The 19,099-nt window shown below is 35.5% G+C and overlaps 1 protein-coding gene across 2 annotated transcripts in view; it reads right to left on the bottom strand.

Moving 5' to 3' along the window:
* The window catches only part of Nrx-IV (neurexin-4), a 50,529-nt gene that overhangs the window by 17,746 nt on the left and 13,684 nt on the right, over window positions 1-19,099 (bottom strand). Inside the window, exons 3-14 of one of the 2 annotated variants that reach the window (XM_089253936.1) lie at window positions 17,806-18,002; window positions 14,267-14,408; window positions 13,892-14,092; window positions 12,592-12,758; window positions 12,314-12,481; window positions 11,968-12,126; window positions 10,857-10,935; window positions 10,454-10,591; window positions 6,827-6,968; window positions 5,952-6,058; window positions 3,839-3,964; window positions 3,414-3,617 (exon numbers count right to left, since the gene is read on the bottom strand). In XM_089253936.1, coding sequence (XP_089110062.1) covers window positions 3,414-3,617; window positions 3,839-3,964; window positions 5,952-6,058; window positions 6,827-6,968; window positions 10,454-10,591; window positions 10,857-10,935; window positions 11,968-12,126; window positions 12,314-12,481; window positions 12,592-12,758; window positions 13,892-14,092; window positions 14,267-14,408; window positions 17,806-18,002 — 1,830 coding nt within the window. The remainder of the gene's footprint in view (window positions 1-3,413; window positions 3,618-3,838; window positions 3,965-5,951; window positions 6,059-6,826; window positions 6,969-10,453; window positions 10,592-10,856; window positions 10,936-11,967; window positions 12,127-12,313; window positions 12,482-12,591; window positions 12,759-13,891; window positions 14,093-14,266; window positions 14,409-17,805; window positions 18,003-19,099) is intronic. The other variant, XM_089253935.1, reaches the window with a different exon arrangement.

The following is a 19,099-nucleotide window of genomic DNA, read 5'->3' as shown; positions in this document are numbered from 1 at the left end:
TGAAACCCATTACCTAAAACTAAATATACTAACTTTCCTTTACGTAACATTCCTCTTTTAACAGTTCAAAGGCTGAGCTATGATAAAGTTCCAAATTTCAAAACAATAAGTGACTTGGAAGTCTTTTTACATGTCTATGCATAGATCAACTTTGAAATTTGAAGAAAAAAATTTTTTCTTTGTTTTTCACAATGTTCCATAAATGAATCATTGATCATTTTTATCGCACCACAGTCATTTTCTGCACACGAGGGCTAATCAGACCAAGACCTACAATTTATTTCCGATTTCAAACATGCGGCAGCCTTTTTTATACTCAGCGAGAAGTTAGTGCGCTAACCCCTCAATGTGCCACTCCCTGAGGTAGCAATCTTTTTTGTGGTCATGTTGCCTTTTCTGTTGTACACCTGTGTCAGGAAAGTTTCTGACAAGGACAAATTGGGTATCAAACTCCTATATCCCTGGGTATCTGACACCTCTAAACATCCTTTGGTACTTTAGGAGAGTATCTTATCGACCTGGGCTACAGTGCCCACCATAAATGGAACATTGCCACATAGGGAGAGGGGAAAGCAGAAACTGGTAAATATAATCTGGTAACCTATAATCTGACGATTATTTATTTCTGGAACAGTTATCACTCAAAATTTTCTATTTTCTACTATAAATTTAAATACATGCCGGTTTTTTGAACACAAAAATGTGTGCAGAAAATTCAAATTTTTTTCTAATAGCCATGGTAAAAGAAAACCATCTTTGATGGACCCGTTTGTCACATTTATACAGTCTTTTTTTCTTTGGCAAACCACACACCGTCCTTGCAGACACAATATAATGGCGATAGGATGGCCTGGTATCTTTTTTTCAGTTAACAACATGGATGAATGGTTAACCCCTCCTTTGTTCGTAGAAGGTTCATTGCCACTTCTCTTCAAAATTCCAAAATGCAAAATATGATAGCTTCTGACATATCTGAATGAGTTATCCAACATGCTATAATGATCATGTATGGTTTATAATGGTCATATGGCAAAACTTTTTCCAATGGAATCCGCAGTGGAAGTTTTGATTGCGTTTTTGAAAGAATTTTTTTCTATCCCACTTAATAGTTTTTTTTTTCTGGATTGCTCAAAACCTTGCCTTTTATTGAAATTTTTACATGAGTGTTGCACTTTTGTTTTGCTCCTGTTTTCTGCCCTATATCTTTTGAAGAACACACTTTGGGAGTTTCTAACACTTCATCATCGTTGTTGCAAAATATATCTACCATTCCACATATATCAGCGAGAACTGTTGTCACTAGATCATTTTCAACAATATCCTTTTCATCCATGATGTTCTCCAGTTCATCAGCAGGTAATTGGCATATATCTATGGCCCCTAACTCAGAATCTGAAAGAGTTTCCCATGCTACAGCTTTTAATATGCCATATCTTTTCGAGACATGGTTACACACAGCTGAACATAAGACTATCTACAATTGCCGATCTCGGTTTGATTGGTCTGCGATTTGCAAAAACATGCATTTCTAAAAATGTAAGAATAAAAAAGTACTCGCTCAATATTAACAATCCACCCCAGAAAACATTCCTCTGTGTCATAATACCTAGAGAATTTGTTCCTATACACATGTTGAATGATGACAACACCCTGTGGTTCAAGCGGGAAAATCAAAGCAGCACACTGCACATTAGATATCACTAGAATCCTGCTTTCTTGAAAGGTCAATGTTTCAAAAATGGAACATTCATTTTTAATCACATTAATCAATTTTGACTTTATAAATGAAAAATCTCTCAATACGAGAAAATGTTTTAAAAGGAATTTCAATCCCGTCGTGGAGACCAGATGACTTTTCTTTCCAAGTTCACTTAGCTTGTTCACGTGTAATAGCACTAAGAAACTAATTGATTTACTTTGATTGATATATAAAGAGGTATAAACACGCAAAATAATTTTCAATTCACTTCAAAATTGAATTTTTTTCAAATTTTAATTGAAATGGGGGGAAATGCCCAAAAATGTTAAAATTCTAGCCAAACCATCCTACATCTACAGAAGACTCAACCAATCCCTCAAAATAAAACCTATTTTTGCTTCTACTGACTGCTTTAAATACAACTTCTTTCTTCATACCATTGGTGAATGGAACAAACTCCCCAGCTTTATTGTTGACTCTCAGACTATCACTAGTTTTTTGTACAATGTCAAAAGATATCTATGTCCCATTCAACAGCATTTTCTTGTATAGGCCTACAGGGCCAACAGTATGGTTTAAATGAATAAAAATAATTTCTTATGCAGTCCCAGAGTGTCCCAAAACCCAGTTTGAAAGTTGCTGCACTGTCTCTCCTGATGCCAACAAAAAAAAATTCAGTGTTTCTAAATGAAAAGCAATATTCACTGAGATATTCGAATTTGGAAAATGGGGCAAATTTGGGAAAGAACAGCGTTAAATGTGGGTAAAACGGTTTTTCTGCATTTAACGCTGTTCATTCCTAAATTTGCTACATTTTCCAAATTTGAATATCTCTGACTATTGCACTTAGAAACATGGAATTTTTTTTGGCATCAGGAGAAACAGGTCAACAACTTTTTAATTGGAAGTTAGAGCACAGGGGACTGTATAAAAATATAGATTTTTTTTGTTTTGTTACACATTCTATTCTCATTCTCAAAACTGGTATAGGGTAATTTTTGAACTCCTGATGAGCATTTTTTGAATTGTAATCATTACAATTTACAATGCACGGTTGATGACATAAAGGCCATGCTAGCACTTACAGGACACCCTGTATATTCCTTATACTTCTCAAATTTTTCAAAGTCCTGATATTAGACACTTATTACTTGCTCTATCTACACACTTTGGTATATATATATATATGAGCCTGGTTTGTAAGATTGTCACAGTATTCCTTCTAATTTGAAATGTTGCATCGCAACACGTATGACAAACAATGCATAAATTCCCTCAACCCTTTTCTATTTTGATGTTTGTATTCTTTCAGACTCCACCATTGTGTCACATGCATATACAAATTTGTCGTTATCCTGTAGCTAGTACGAAAAGATCGACACAATTTCAAAAATAGTATATTAAAGTGAGTAAAATACTTTTAAAAAAACAAGATTTTATCAAAAAAATTATATCTAGAGAAAAAAACTATTCCCGTATTATTTGAGAGTATCATAGCTCCGCAACTGAGTATCGCCATTCATAGAAACTACTCACAATCTGTAGCAGTTGGCTAGTCTATGTCTCATAACGTTTTTTAGACTATTTTGGTCGCATGCATACAATCACATAAACATATAATTTTATTTTTTAGGTTGCTGGCATTTTGTGAAAATGTGTGGAAACAATATTTAAATTAAAAAAAGTAATGTAACATAATCACAAGCATAGCTACCTGGGGTATTTAGAAGCCTGGCATTAAAACATTCGTATCTCAAATTTTGCCTACAACTGTAGGACCGATTAACAAGCTTCACTATTTGTTCCATTTCTGCATTATACACAATGTTTTGAATAAAGCTTCCTGGTTTATTAAATCCTTTCACATCTGTAGGCCTTTCATTTTTATGGTGTAAAATAGTTGTGGCTGGTCCTTCAACTTGAAGTGAAAAGAAAAATTTATTAATGTTACAAGGTTTCATCAAAATAAAATAATTAAACTTTTCATACCCATAAAATCAAAAATATAAGTAGCTTGGTATAATTGCTTGATAGATAATAGCTTGGCTTATGCACATGATATTTTAGTACGCCACATGAATTTAAAACAAAAAAAAATTAAAAATTAAATAAAAAAGCTGTGAAAAGTGACTTCCTTACAAGGATATTCACAAGTAACTGGAAAAAAGTCCAGTGGTCCACTTCCATCAATGTCAATATTAATATCCACTCTCCTAGCTCTAGGATTGGACATTTTGTAAGCTTCACATGATAAAGGATTGAGGGCTAAAATCAAAATGAATAAACTCAGAAGAACACACCATTGGTATCACATTAAAATAATAAAAAGTACATATGAATATAACAAAGTGAGATGAAAACAATTAGTAATCTTTAAATTCACTAATATGGCATCAGCAGTGTAGCCATTTAAATAAAGCATATTGACAGTACACATGCAACTTAAGTGGGTATGATGCTAGCCGCATGCTTGTTGTTTATATGCAAATTCAGGAGTGTTGGCCAGAGTACAACACTCCTTACCTACTCCGTTAGAAGTCCTTTTCACAGAAAAATCGGAAGATCCTTCTCTACATTCTAGAGAAATTTTTAGGGTGACCCTACATGATCAAGTACTATTAAGAGTACTTCATTAAGTCCTAAGAGGTTGGCCAAATAAGAAACCAAATACACAAAATTTGATTTTTTTTTTCAAAAAAGGATGAACTATCTGTTCATAGGAATTGTCTTTTGTGGGGCAACCTCATGATCATACCAGTATTCTGATGATCCTGTAAGTTACGCAGCTTGCATGTGTTCTCCCCCCCCCCCCCTCAGGAATAGAAAGAACGAAAGCTCTCTCGCTTGTTTCTATGTGGTGGCAGGGAATCTATGCCAATATAGATCATTTCATCAAGTGTTGCAGTATTTTTCAAGATTTGTCATGCCTCTCCAAGAGCTCTTGTACATTCGTGGAAAATTTCCAAGCAAACTATGGTCTCACTTACACATGGACTTTGCAGGTCCATTTCAAGGTCAGTAGTTCATCATAGCCAACACATTTTTTGAGTGGATGAAAGCGTGCCATATGCATTTCATCAGCTGGTGCAACCATTGCAGTATTCCAGATGATATTGTCTGACCAATGGAAGCCAGTTCATTTCTTCAGAGTTATTCTTACAGCAAAATAACATAAGACGAATACTGATTTCACCCAGAAAGCCTTCCAGTAATGGTCAGGCATAGCAGACTGTACAGACTGTCAAAGATTTCCTTCAATGCATTGCGAGTGGAATGTGGGGAAAAACATGTTTTAAAATATTGTTTTTTCTTCTAAGACCAAATGCTTAGGAATTAGCTAATGAATACTATTGATTCATGTGACCAGGTAGTGGTGGTTGACTGAATCTAGCTTCTAATGTAGAAGCACAAATTTGAGTTGGGTTGCCCTCTGAAAAGGAGTTCTTGCCACAGCGATCAGCAAAATTACAAGAAAATATATACATTCATTACATATTCAGCATCTACTGAACAGATATTGCAAGCAGAGGCACATTTATGTGTGGTTTTTTTTTTTTTTGCCACCCTTCTCTCATTCTAGTCCAATTTTTTTACTACTCTTTCCTCAAATTTGCTACCCTGTGCTATAACCCATTTGGCCTCCCACTCCTGTGTCTCTAAGTCACACTTTTAGTCATTCAGATGCTTGCACACTGGTTTGGTAACTCACATACTTGCACACATTCCAGGTCACTCACTTTTGGTTGCTCACTGACATGGTTCCTTGCTATATAGGTCACTCTTCTGATCATTTACACATTCTCTTTTTTTTTGGTCATTCACATGCTTGCACATACTCTGAGTCACTCTTTTGCTCAATCATGTGCTTGCAAACTCTTTAAATCTTTTTTTGGTCACTCACTTTCTCAGCAGAGGCGAATTTAGAATTTATTTAGGGTTACACAAATTTTGCAGCCCTTCTCCCATTCTACTAATTTTTCTAGGAAACTCATTCCTCAAATTTGCCAAAACTCGAAAATTGCCACCCTGCACTATTTATATAGTCCACTAAGTGCCCCCCCCCCCCCCCCGTAAATGTGCCACTGATTACAGGACACTTGCACTGTTATGTTTCACTAGCATAATTCTGATACAACGTACCTCTATTCAGAGGGGTGCAAAAGTAATAAATTGCCTGAATAGAAACCTGATAGAGTTTTAGACAACAGTAGTACCAGTAATTTCAAATAAAAGAGTTATAAAGATTCCTCACGAATATGGCAAACAGCTCCAGTGTAACCAGTCTTATCACAGTCACATTTGAATTCGGCCCAATTTTGTTTGCAAACACCATTGTGCTCACAGGGATTTGGATTGCACCTTTAATTGAAAAAAACAAATCATTAGTCAAATGGGAAAATATGCACAAAATGCAGAACTGGTATAATAAACTGGCAGCACAAGAATGATCACTTGGGAAAAAATTGAAAAAAAAGATTTTTATTTCATGAATTAGATACCTATATAATAATTGTTCTATATAATGTGTAATTCTTAAAGTAATTTAGAAGAAATTTACATTTTCAAGGAAGAGATGCCCAATTGCAATATCAGTTGAAAATGGATTGAGACTAACAAAAGTATCATACAGAAAAATTCTGTATACAATACAATGCAGTATATCAAAATCGTTTTTGTGTTCAGTTAAATGTTGGTAGGCACAGGTTTGTAACAATTAGCTGTATAGCAATATGGTTTTACATTTTTTACTAATAGCAATAAACGTTTGTCATCATTCAACATTTAAATGGCCAAAACAAACAGCTGTAACGACTAAAGATCTGTGATTCTACCACGAAAGGATTCTCCCATGTTCTAATTGTTTATTTAGTTTGATCTCTGAGAGACAAACCGCTAATAATTTCAAATGTTCACCAGTTGGCCAGGTTGGATATAACAGGGAAAATGTCATAGATCAAAATTGGTAAAGAATCTTATTTGTAGTAGTAAAAGCATATAATCATATCCATGAACAAAAATCCCGCTAAATACGATAAAATCTTAACAGTTGGCAAGTACGGATTTCTGAAAAACATAAAACAATCTGGTAAATATTAATCTAGTTCATTGAAGGACAATGTAAAATACCTGTCAGTCATTTGGCATGCATCAAACACAGTTCCTTCTTTTGTGTAGTGATGGCTTGGCAAAGAAGATAGACGAATATAATGACCTTCAATATGTATGTACCTCATGCAGCCAATAAAACCTTGCGATCCATAAACACCACCTATATAATAAAGCAAATTCTAATTTAAAAATATTTTGGGTAAATAATACAATGAAGTAAAAAATGCCCTATGGTTTTAAGGCAAAGAATGCCAAAAGACAACCAAACATAAAATTCTTCTGTTAATAGAATATCTGATATAAGGTGAATTCTAAAGTGATTCTAACTTATTTAAAACCCAATTATTTATTTTATTAAGGTGCTATTGTAACTAATTTTAACTCAAGTGTTTTTAAAGAATTATTTTTTGAAACTTTTAAACCAGGGGACAGTACAAAGCAAAACAAAATTCCGTCTAGAAATAAATTATTTTAATTTTCAAAAATTAAGCCACCTATATATATAATTAATACAATTGCTTACTTACAAAAGAAATTTTTGAAACAAAAAGAAAACAGTTCCATCTTGTGAAAATAATGGTAATTAGTTACTTTTTGATGAAAATTCATAGCTTCATTTTTTGTGCTGAACCCATCCCACAGTTCAGAAGTGAAGTAGCAAAAATAAATATTAATCTTAAAAAAACTACCACAATTTTTACATTTAAAAACTGATTTATCTTTTGAAAATTATGTTACTCTGTTATTTTTAATGAAAATTCATTTCATTCAGCAGCGCTTACTTTGATGGCAACTAAATATGATAAAAATAGAAGAACCTGTTTCCGAACGCAAAATTTGTTTTCACTCATCTAAAATTCTTTGGTGAATCAGTCCTAAAACTAGTCATTGTTGATCCTGAAACTCCCTTATCAGATGTGGGAGACCAGTCCAAAAATAAAAATGACCATGGGCTCCTGCACAGGGGCAAATTCTCATATTTTTCAGGTTTTTCCATGTCCTCATATTAAACCATCATTATTTGCTGAATTGTTACACCCTGTTGTCGGCCTGGATTCCTTTCAATCAGGCCTAAATGTTGCTTAACAACGCTCTTAATGGCTAATGATACATCAATTTGATCACAGACCCTTTTCCAGTCTGATGAAGTCTTCCCTCGAACTCTTATGTTGTGTCGTAATTGCATACAAAATTTGTCATTATGTTATGTCATAGCCAGTCACTTAAAACCAATGCAATTTCAAAAAATTGTAATTAATCAATAAAATGCTACAAGAAATTCAAAAGACCAGATTTTTTTGGGAAAAAATATATATGAAAAAAAAAATTATTTCCAAAGTATTGAGAGTATCTCCTGCAGTTGAGTGGCCATCTATAGAAACTATGGACAATCCATAGAGTTTGCAAGTCTGCATCAGGCATTCTATACAGGCAATATTTTATAGTGTGTAGAAAAATGTCCTCTCCAATTGTTAATACAAGATTCCTCAAAAGAATGGTAATATTTTTTGAGATGACTACAAGGAATAAAATTCATCTCTGTCCCCCACAGGGACTTGAATCCCGGTCTCTCATTTGCCGGACAAGTGCTCTACCAACTAAGCTACGGAAACAGAATATTTCTCCCTTGGAGCATATACACTGCTGGCCACCGTAAATGCAACACCCTGAAGGAAGCATGCAAATAATATGAAATTTACAACATGCATTAGCGGAGGTGAGATATGCAAATGATTAGAATTTCAGCGCAGACGCACATCACGCGCGCCTGTGGCGCCACTTCAAAGCGCTATTTAAAGCTTGGAGATTTCGACGATTTAAAGTACGGCAATTGTGTTTTTCTTGTGGTTTTTTCAAAAAAACGATCAATTATAGCTCGTAGAAAACAGCGATCATCTTTTGATCAAGTATCCGAGTTCGACAGAGGAAGGATAGTGGCCTACCGAGATTGTGGATTATCTTTCAGGGAAATCGGTAGTCGTGTTGGACGAAACCAAACAACTGTAATGCGGATATGTGATCGTTGGATGCAGGAGGGTATGACGGACCGACGTGTTCGATCGCATCCACCTCAGTGCACCACTTCACGTGATGACAGGCGTATTGTGCGTATGGCAGTGACGGATCGCTCAGCCACATCACGAACCATAGCACAGCACATTCAGTCTGTACCGCATCATCCAGTGTCTGCGCGTACCATTCGACGCCGTTTACAGCAGAGTGGTCTGTCCGCAAGACGTCCATTGCTTCGTCTACCCTTGACGCAGAACCACAGACGTCTCCGCCGCCAATGGTGCGATGAAAGAAGGATGTGGGCGGCACAATGGAATGAAATTGTCTTTACTGACGAGTCACACTTCTGTCTGGAACACCACGATGGTCGGATTCGAGTCTGGAGACACCGTGGAGAGAGGATGCTGAACAGCTGCATTATGCACCGCCACACTGGTCCTGCACCGGGTATTATGGTATGGGGCGGTATTGGATATCACTCTCGCACTCCTCTAGTACGCATTGCCGGTACTTTAAAAAGCCAGCGCTACATCTCCGAGGTGTTGGAGCCAGTTGTCCTTCCTTACCTTCAGGGCTTGCCCACAGCCATATTTCAACAGGATAATGCGCGACCACACGTGGCACGCATTGTCCAAAGGTTCTTCGTCAATCTCCAGATTGAATTGCTTCCCTGGCCAGCTCGCTCTCCGGATCTTTCGCCGATAGAAAACATGTGGTCCACGGTTGCTCAACGATTGACCCAGATTACATCCCCAGCTGCCACACCAGATCAACTTTGGCAACGCGTGGAAGCTGCTTGGTCTGCTGTACCCCAAGAACACATCCAAAGTCTCTTTGAATCAATGCCGAGGCGTGTGGCAGCGGTGATCTCCAACAATGGCGGCTACTCTGGCTACTGATTTTGGCAGGAACCACACTTCACAGAAGTCTACAAAATTTAATCATTTGATGCTTGGTCAACATGTTATCTACAAAATAAATATTGTTACGATATCTCTTGTCTTTCTTGGTGTTGCAATTTGGGTGGCCAGCAGTGTATATATATATATGCTGAAAGGTCTATGCTGAACAAGTCTTTCGAGGAATCTTGCATTAACAATTGAAGAGAACATTTCTACATACATGCCACCATCTGGTGGCCTATGTCATTCACAAGCTATTAGTAGATTGCTGCTGCCATCCATGTATGGAGCCTTTCAACATATACATACGTTCTAAGGGAGAAATATTCTATATGTCTCCATAGTTTAGAGGTAGAGCACTCTAAGCTATGGAAATAGATTATTGGTAGAGCACTAGTTCGGCAAACGATAGACCAGAGTTAGAGTTCTTCTGGAGGCAGAGATGAATTTTCTTCCTTGTAGTCATCATCTCCAAAAATATAGCCAGTCTTTCCAGGAATCTAATATTTTATAGGCTTATAATGTCAATATTTCACACCTTACTGTTAATCTACACATAGAAATTGAAGTAATATTTCAAAAACATTAAAATAGTTTGATAAATTAAAAAGATGAGTGATTTCCAAAAAAAAAAAAATTCTAGCTTTCAGAATTTTATCAAGGACTATAATAACTGTTTGAAAAATTTGATTGAATACAAAACAAAATTCACACAAAAAAAGAATATTACCCCCAATAAAATATTCATCGCCTGTGAGCATTGAAAACTGGCGTACTGTTATACTTGGTTTCCCATCCACATGAAGCTCTATTCTATTTTTCTGAAGTATAAGCATTGTTCGATGCCATTGTCCATCACTAAGAAATCCTAAATTCAACATATACTGAATCATATTCAACATATACTGAATCATATTCATACATAATAAGATGAATCAAATATATCTCAAAATAACATTATCAATGAAATAATAAATTAGAAAAACTAGTGCACTATTAAAATTTCTCAATGTATGTGGCATTTCACAGCACACATATTTTTTTCTACTTTTTTGCAATCAGCATTTAAGTGCACAATGGAGGTTAAAGCTCACGTATGCAGCAATTAAAAAAGTTGAAAAATACAGGCTTACTTGAAAATGCCTCAGTTACAACTTTAGGTGTATTTTCTCCCTGCAGCTCAATTTTGATTTTTCCTTTCTCCAAAAACACCTTGAAAAACAATATGTTCATGACTAAAAAAACTTATATAAATTATTATAAACTGGGTTAACCCTCAAATACATAGCTTTGCATATGTGGAAAGCATTTTTTAAACATGTATTACTGCAGCCAGTTTGAAGATAAAAACTAAAATCATATATTTTATAAAATATAAAAGTAAAAATAAAATATTTTATAACATGTAAAATATAAAAATATAAATAATATTTGTTCAAAACTATCCAATCATAATTTTTTGTGCAAAAACCAATGAAGCTAGGGAAGCGTGGTTTGGTGCACATATGTAGGCAATCCTAATGCACATGCTGGAATTTTTTCCTGCCTGCAGATGCTACCAGACTGCCGATTAGTGAGTCAGTGTAAGTAAGTGTCATCACATTTTTGTTTGACAAAATGGCAGGAAAAACTTGAGCAATGCAACAACATTAATCGCGATGGAGCTGCCAATTGTGACTTAGAACCTCTTGGGAGTTATCTTGATGATGGTTGTGCCATACAGCGTGTACTCATGATGAACCACGCCACTGGAGTCATAGCATAGAAAATGGTCAGCATGACCTTGACATTGCATCTCCTGAAGACCAAATAGTCAGTCAAAATAGAATGAATGGATCCAATGCTAATGCTCACTTCGTCTACAAGTTCTCTGATGGAGATTCAATGATCCTGCATCACCAGAGTCCTCATTAGGTCAATAACGATCTCATTCATGGATGCTGAAAGCCTACCAGACCGTGTTTCGCTCTTCATCAAGGTGGTCATCTTTGAATTGATTGTACCACTCCTTTATTGGTACCCAAAAAAATTTCAGATACTTTTTGAACAAACCTCATATTATATAAACTGCTATATGAAGAAAAACAGCACAGTTTCCCTTTATACAAGGCAGCAGTCACATTAAAGCACTGTGTACAATATATGTACAATATACAAAACTGTGTACAATATATGCAATATTTAAATTTTCTGGATAAAAAAATGAATAGTGAAAATAAAAAGTTACATCTGAAATGGGCTGACCTTCACAAAACCTTCTTGAGAAAATCTGTTGTATAACAAGAGTCCCTCTTCATTGAATGTTCTAAAATCAAAGCTACAGTTCATAACTTGCTGTTTATAACCAGGCAGTTTAAGGTGGGAATCTGATGTCATGAATGTAACAGGAGTCACTTGCTCATACTGTAAACATAAGAAAATTAAAGTAACAGTAAAACTAGAACACACCATGGTTTTAGATCTATCACTTTGAAACAAATTTCTACACAGGAAAAAGGCAAAAATTTAACATGCATAGGATGATAATATACAGATACAAAAACAAAGTTTTATTCTGATAAAAAATTTTTTAAAAAAATGATAAACATACCGGACAAACAAACATCAAGTCACCAAATTGTCTATGACCAGAATTATCTGATTTCAATTCTGCTATCAAATTTGTATGATTTATAAACAGATTCTCAATACATCCAGTGAAATTTGCACTAACAACCACACCTTCTTGGTTAAGATAAGGTAAACCCCCAATGAAAACCTGTGAAAAAAATTAATAGAGAAACTATTTTAAGCATGATTTTCAAGTTTGCTAAGACTTTTTCAGCTGCAACATTGTTAATAGTAGTTGATTTTATTTTGAATACTCACTTTTCCCCAATTAAGCTTGGTGAAATCTCCACGAATTTTCTGTGAAACGACCACTCTGTCTACAGTAAAAGTGATACCCTTTCCTTCATGGTGTATTATTACATCATGCCACATATTATCATCCAAAAGACTTCCTACAGACATGCTCGTAACAATGCCCTCACCACCTGGGTAAAAAAAAACTATATATATCTACACAAACTTCATTTTTTAACCAAAGGCATATACAGGAAGTAGCACAAGAAGTACTTGTACTCCCCCAAGTAATTATAAATTATAGTACTTCTCCGCAGCACAATTTCTTTAAATCATTTTAATGAGAAATCCTCTTGTTAAAGTATGTAACACCTTTGTGTTGAGAGAGACAAAGTTTCAAGACATTTGAAAAAGTGATATTCAAAAAAATGTTCCTTATCTGACAAAAAAAACTCTGTTTTGAGAAAAGAGCATTTCAATGAAAAACATTAGTATATATGCCTGCCAGCAGTTTGTATTAAAATATGTTCAATTAATCATTTGATCATTTTTGTCGCACCATGGTCATTTTCTGCACACGAAGGATAATTAGACCGGGACCTACAATTTATTGCCGATTCCGAACGGCAGGCTTGTTTTTAATACTCATCGAGAGGTTGGTGCTCTAACCCCTCGATGGGGGACTCCCTGCAGTAGCAATTTTTTTGCTGCGGTCAAGTCGGCATTTTTTTGTTGTAGGAAAGTTTTCTGACAAGGACGAACCGGGTATCGAACTCGCGGAACCTCTAAACATCCTTTGGTACTTTAGGCGAGTATCTTATCGACCAGGCTACCGCGCCCATGTTCAATTAAATAAAATTTCATTTATTTTTGAATTTTATTTCATCATAATTAATTATAAATGTTGGTAATGTTCAGAACCAATTCTCTGTATTTGTAAAGAAAAAAAAAGATAATTGATATTTTAATGCAGGGCTTGACAAATCAAAAAAAGAAATTAAACAAAAGCCAAATTCCCAGGAGCCAAAAATAATTTTTTTCAGGTTTTTCTAAACCTTGGTGACCTTTCCTATGTTATTGCCTTCAGAGTTCAATTTAGTCATCACATATATTTTATAATGCAGATTCTTTAATCGCCATAGTGACCTGCTACTTGAGAACCTTGTGACCTGCTACGTGTAGCTGTTTTAATATATTATAATCTTCATAATAATTTCTTGAAGATCTGTTTTTTTTAGACAAAAACTAATGCAGGTGCCACATAAGTATTAGGCACTCAAATTAAAATTAATAATTAAAGCATTTAAAAATTACGTGAAGTTACCTGGATCAATGTTCAAGAGTAATTGATTACGAACAACTTGCAATGCAACAAAATCTCCTTGGGTACTGCGACTATAAAGAATAACTCCATCGGCATGATTAGTTCTAAATCGAAACCTAATTTTTTCTGTATCTGATGGTATAGCATATGAGAGATCCCTTGTAAAATAACTTTTTCCATCAAAGTTAACAGACTCACTAACTGTAAAAAAAATTATAGAAGTGAATTATCGTATTAGTACACATTTAGTGATTCTTAAAAATAAATCTAATGCAAGTAACTGAATGTGATTCATAATTAAGTTGTTTTTTTTCTCAATTTTTCAAAATATATTTCTAATCTGAAAACACATTTTAAAAGAGTAATTAATCTTACCATACTCGCAGCCATACAATTCCAATCTCAATGATATTCGGTTTCGCCATCTAGTTGGATTGATACGAATCCATTGGGCAATTATTGGAGTGTCAAAATAGTTCTTTTTCACCCCATCACCATCAACATTTCCTTTAAACAGCTACATAAATTCAAAAATTGATATTAAAGTAAAGTACGACAAACAGATTTAAAAACATTGGGCACAGACTGATGTTAAATATCTATAATAGGCAAGTTGTAAATACACCCTTTATCACTTTTATCACCCAGCAATTTTAGTTTTAGTTTTAATTTAAACAATACCTGACTTCATATAATGAAGTCATATAATAAGATCATATAATGAAGTCATTTAGCATAGAAAATTTGCTATGGGAAAATGTTTAGAAAATGATATTGAACTAAATTACAATATGCAAAATAAAGGCATAGCAATTAGATTGTGCCACACACACAAGCAGCATAAAATGCCTATTTAAAAGTAAAGGTCTATTCACTCACACACATCAGTCATGTTGCTCATCTCTGCAGAAATCCATCTTGTCTCTGTTCAAAAAAATATTCTTGCTTCCACTAGTCTTTTCATTCACACTTTTCAGGCACAGTTGGAAATCCGATTTTAATGTGTTTCAGAGAGAAGATGAATCTCTCACAACAGATGCGGACCATAACTGTTGTGTGGGAATAAACCTTAAGCACTAGGTTTTTGCTTGATTGTGAAATAATAAATCTCGGGTAGCTAATTTTCTAAAATATTCTTGATATGATTTGGCACACAAGTTGCAATAGAGATATTAGAAGCAGTTTAATTTTGAAAGGAATCAAACAATCATGAAATACACTGCTCAAAACAAGTAGGGGAGCAAGCAAAAAAGTGAAGAAAACCGTGCGAGACAGCCACGTATTGGCATACAATGGATAGTACACGCGTATCAATGCGCAATACAGAAAAAAGACGTAAAAAAAATTGGAATTAAGCTTTAATTCTTTGAAAATATGGAAAAAACATGAAAAGATGATTTAGGGCAACAATTTGGTTACATGTAAACGATAAAAAAAAGTACTGTTTAGACATGATGCATGAATTTTAATAGGGCGTGTGGTCTCCTCGAACAGCTAAGACTGCTGCACACCTGTTTGCCATGGATGCGATGAAGTTATCGATCAGACTTTGGGGAATATTGTTCCACTCCTCAAGAAGTGCAATCTGCAAGTCTCGGACAGTAACAGGCGGCCTTGGTCGCGCAGCAATGCGTCATCCGAGCATGTCCCAAACATGCTTGATTGGATTCAGGTCAGGAGAGCACGCCGGTCATTCCATACGTTGTATTGTTTCAGCTTCAAGCATTTTCTCCACCAGACGAGCTCTATGTGGTCGGGCATTATCATCCTGGAAAACAAAGGAATCTCCAATGGCTCCAGCGTAAGGGATGACATGAGGTCGCAGTATCTCGTCTGCATACCTTCGGGCCGTCAAAGTGCCATTCCGAATGATATGCAGGTCCGTACGTCCGCCTATGCTGATTCCACCCCATACCATCCAACCAGCTCGTCTGTATTGTGACCTTTCACGAACGAATGCGGGGTTATTTCGAGTGCCCCTGTCCCTCCATACCAGAACACGTCGGGTGTCACACTCCAGACTGAATCGGGACTCGTCTGTAAACAGCACTTGGCTCCAATCATGTTGCTCCCAATCTCGATGTTCAGCAGCCCATCTTCTTCAAGCCGCACGGTGGCGTGGGGTCAACGGAATGCAGACCATTGGCCTACGTGCATAGAGCTCTCCCTCATGAAGCCGATTACGTACTGTTTGGCTGGACACCCTTCGTCGTGTTGCCAAGTGCAACCGTCTTTGCAGCTGCGTAGCATTCTCTGTTCTGTTTCGACGGGCTGTTAGCCGTATATACCGGTCATCAGTTGCTGTAGTGGCGCATGGCCGACCTTGCCCTGGTCGACGTCTAACATTTCCTGTTTCTTGGAATCGATTCCACAGCCTTGCAACAACACTTCTGGCAACTCCAACAGCGTCCGCGACACTACGTTGTGTTTGCCTGGATTCCAGTCTGCCTATAACACGCCATGCCATGGATTCCGGTAAATCACGTTGTTGAGACATCCTCAAGTCACCTTGTCTCAAAAAAAAAATACTGCGCAATCGAATTTCACAGTTACAGCAGTAAAACAGACATTTCTGCAACATCCCGATTTCTGCCCTTATCTCCTTTTTCTGGTTTTTGACGTCATGAACTTCGATTTGCATATGAAGTTTTCTTCTTCTGTTTCCTGCTAGGCTTTAAATTATGGATGATTCATTTTATGTTACTTATCGGTATACATCTTTGCGTAATTTTGTTAAAACCATGTGCTCCCCTAATTGTTTTGAGCAGTGTAGATGCATTCAAAAAGTTTTATTTTTGGAACAATATTATTTAAGTGGATGCACAGACTTCATGTCTTTAATATTGAAAAATGGCTGCTTAAGTTAATATAGATCCTTGATTTTTATGTAATGTCTTTATGCCAGGATTGGCAAACTAGGCCCACCTGGATTGGAATAGATTATTATCCTGAAGTACAAAAACCCACTGGGTTTTTGCTTGTCAGCCCACAAATCTCACAAACAGTCTTTGGAAAATTAACTTGCATACCTTTCCAGCCTCAGGGGTTTTTATTTACATATTTTTTTTCAGGTAGAAATATCATATACCAGCTAAATACAACTGAAGCGCTTATTTCAGAAACCCTATACATATAAGTGCAAAATTTCAAATTCTGAGATATTCAAGAAAAACCATCTAACTTACTACAGAGAAGCAGATACTTTTTATGAAAACATTCCTTAATATGAAGGACAGTTCTATACATAAAATGGAAACATGATAAGGTTCGGGGAGGTAAAAAAATTCCAGCTTCTGCAGTTATGGGATTCACATTGAAAAATTTGAGCACACAGTGCCATGAAGGGTAGCTGGATACATAACGCATTGCTATTCCCTTATTTACTGATAATCCTGTATATTCAGTCAATGGAAATTGCAGATTTCATTCATGCAAGACTTCAAAATAAAAATCACATTTTCAAAACATTTTCTGTGTTTCACATTTCTTCTCATTCAATGCATTCTTTTATCATGTGGCATTTTCAACTTAGGCAGTGTGTGAAATTTTTTAATTTTACTTTTGAAGACCTACCTGTGTTGTTGGCTATCTACAAAATACAATTTGCTAAGATCAAACTAAGATAAAAGTTCATCATATTGATAGCAATAAGTACAAAATAACAATCAGAGCATAACTGGAATATACAATGAAAAACATAAACCATTAAAGAAAGGGAAAAAATAATTTAGAACTATATCAAAACACAAAAATTATTCATAAAGAAATCGAAAATGAAAAAAATAAATAAATAAAACAAAATGAAGTTTGGATGGAACTAAGTGAAAACCAAGGAAACTGAAATATGTTTTGAAAATTGGGAATAAAAAAATAAAATAGTAGAAAAAAAGATAGCCGAAGACTCAGAATCAAACCTGAGGACTACCACTGGATGTAATGTATGTACGCCAAGAATCTCCATCATTGCTGAATTGAACAATGTATTCAGAAACAAATTCTTTAGAATATGCGCGGCCTTGTGTAACAATTGCTTGAACTGATTTTCTAATACGTAAATTCACAGCTACAAACTGTAGTAAGTCACTACTGCCTGCAGTCCATGAACTCGTTCCTAAAAATATAACATAATGAAAGCTATAGCTAACAGAAATCATTGATTATTCTGGATAATATAGTAATAAAGAAATGGTATTTTTTTGGCCCAAAATATACTGAGAAATTAAATTTTCTGGATGTTATGCCAAAACAAAAATTTGGAAAGAAAAGTGATTTGTCTCCATTTCCCGGAAGAGACAAATCACTTTTCTTTCCAAATATAACATCCAGAAAATTCAATTTCTCAATACAGCAAAGTTTTACATCAATTTGGTAACAAATTAACAATATGCACCAAGAAACCTTAAATTTGAAATAAGTTCGCCAGCCAAGCTAAATTCACATATGTGTAATGCTGCGTGTTAGAGAATGCTACCAATGTCAGACATTTCATAATTAAAAGCCAAAATGACATTTCTACTTCTCATACCAGCAGATTTACACACATTCACAAACATCATTATACAAGTTTATGTCTTAACGTATTGTGCTCTTCCAATCATGTGAGCTATATAAAACTGGGATCACGCTACACATGTACTCAAATAATTTGCCAAGCTTCTGTGCAATGTGGATGGGATGACAAGTTACAAAGAGTGAAATAAGTCGGCGAATCATAAGAATATACCAGATGTTGATAAATAAAAAAGTCACATCATACCTCTTGAATCATGTATGGCAAAAAGCTGTGCCACTACGCTTTACAGTCTGGACAAAGCTTAAGAGGAACATCAACACAACAATCATTTGGCTGACAAAATTTTAACCTTTTAATCAGTTACTATTTTAACTGATCAACATTAAAAATGGCATATCTTTTCAAGAACAGTTTTTTCCAATTTTGTGCGTGTGCAATTGCTTTTCCACCCTAATTCCAAGAACAATAATCTCTGAAGAAAAAATAAATATGCTGTCTTTTTATATTATATATACTGTACATTTATTCGGTCACTACTTTTAATTAAACGATGAAAAGGGAAAAGAGATTGATTTCAACTCTTATTTATTTTCCCCCTTAGGGGTCATTCAAGTATTACGTCAGCATCGGGGGGGGGGGTTTCGGATTTGCTGACTTTTGATGACAAGGGGGGAGGGGGGTTTGAAGGTTGCTTA

This window comes from Pholcus phalangioides, unplaced genomic scaffold, assembly GCF_987345545.1.
Source record: "Pholcus phalangioides strain wild (caught in Gottingen) unplaced genomic scaffold, Ppha-v1.0 ptg000039l_1, whole genome shotgun sequence".
Taxonomy (NCBI): domain Eukaryota; kingdom Metazoa; phylum Arthropoda; class Arachnida; order Araneae; family Pholcidae; genus Pholcus; species Pholcus phalangioides.
The sequence above is the reverse complement of the archived record's forward strand: the minus strand, read 5'-3'. Positions and strand labels throughout refer to the sequence as shown.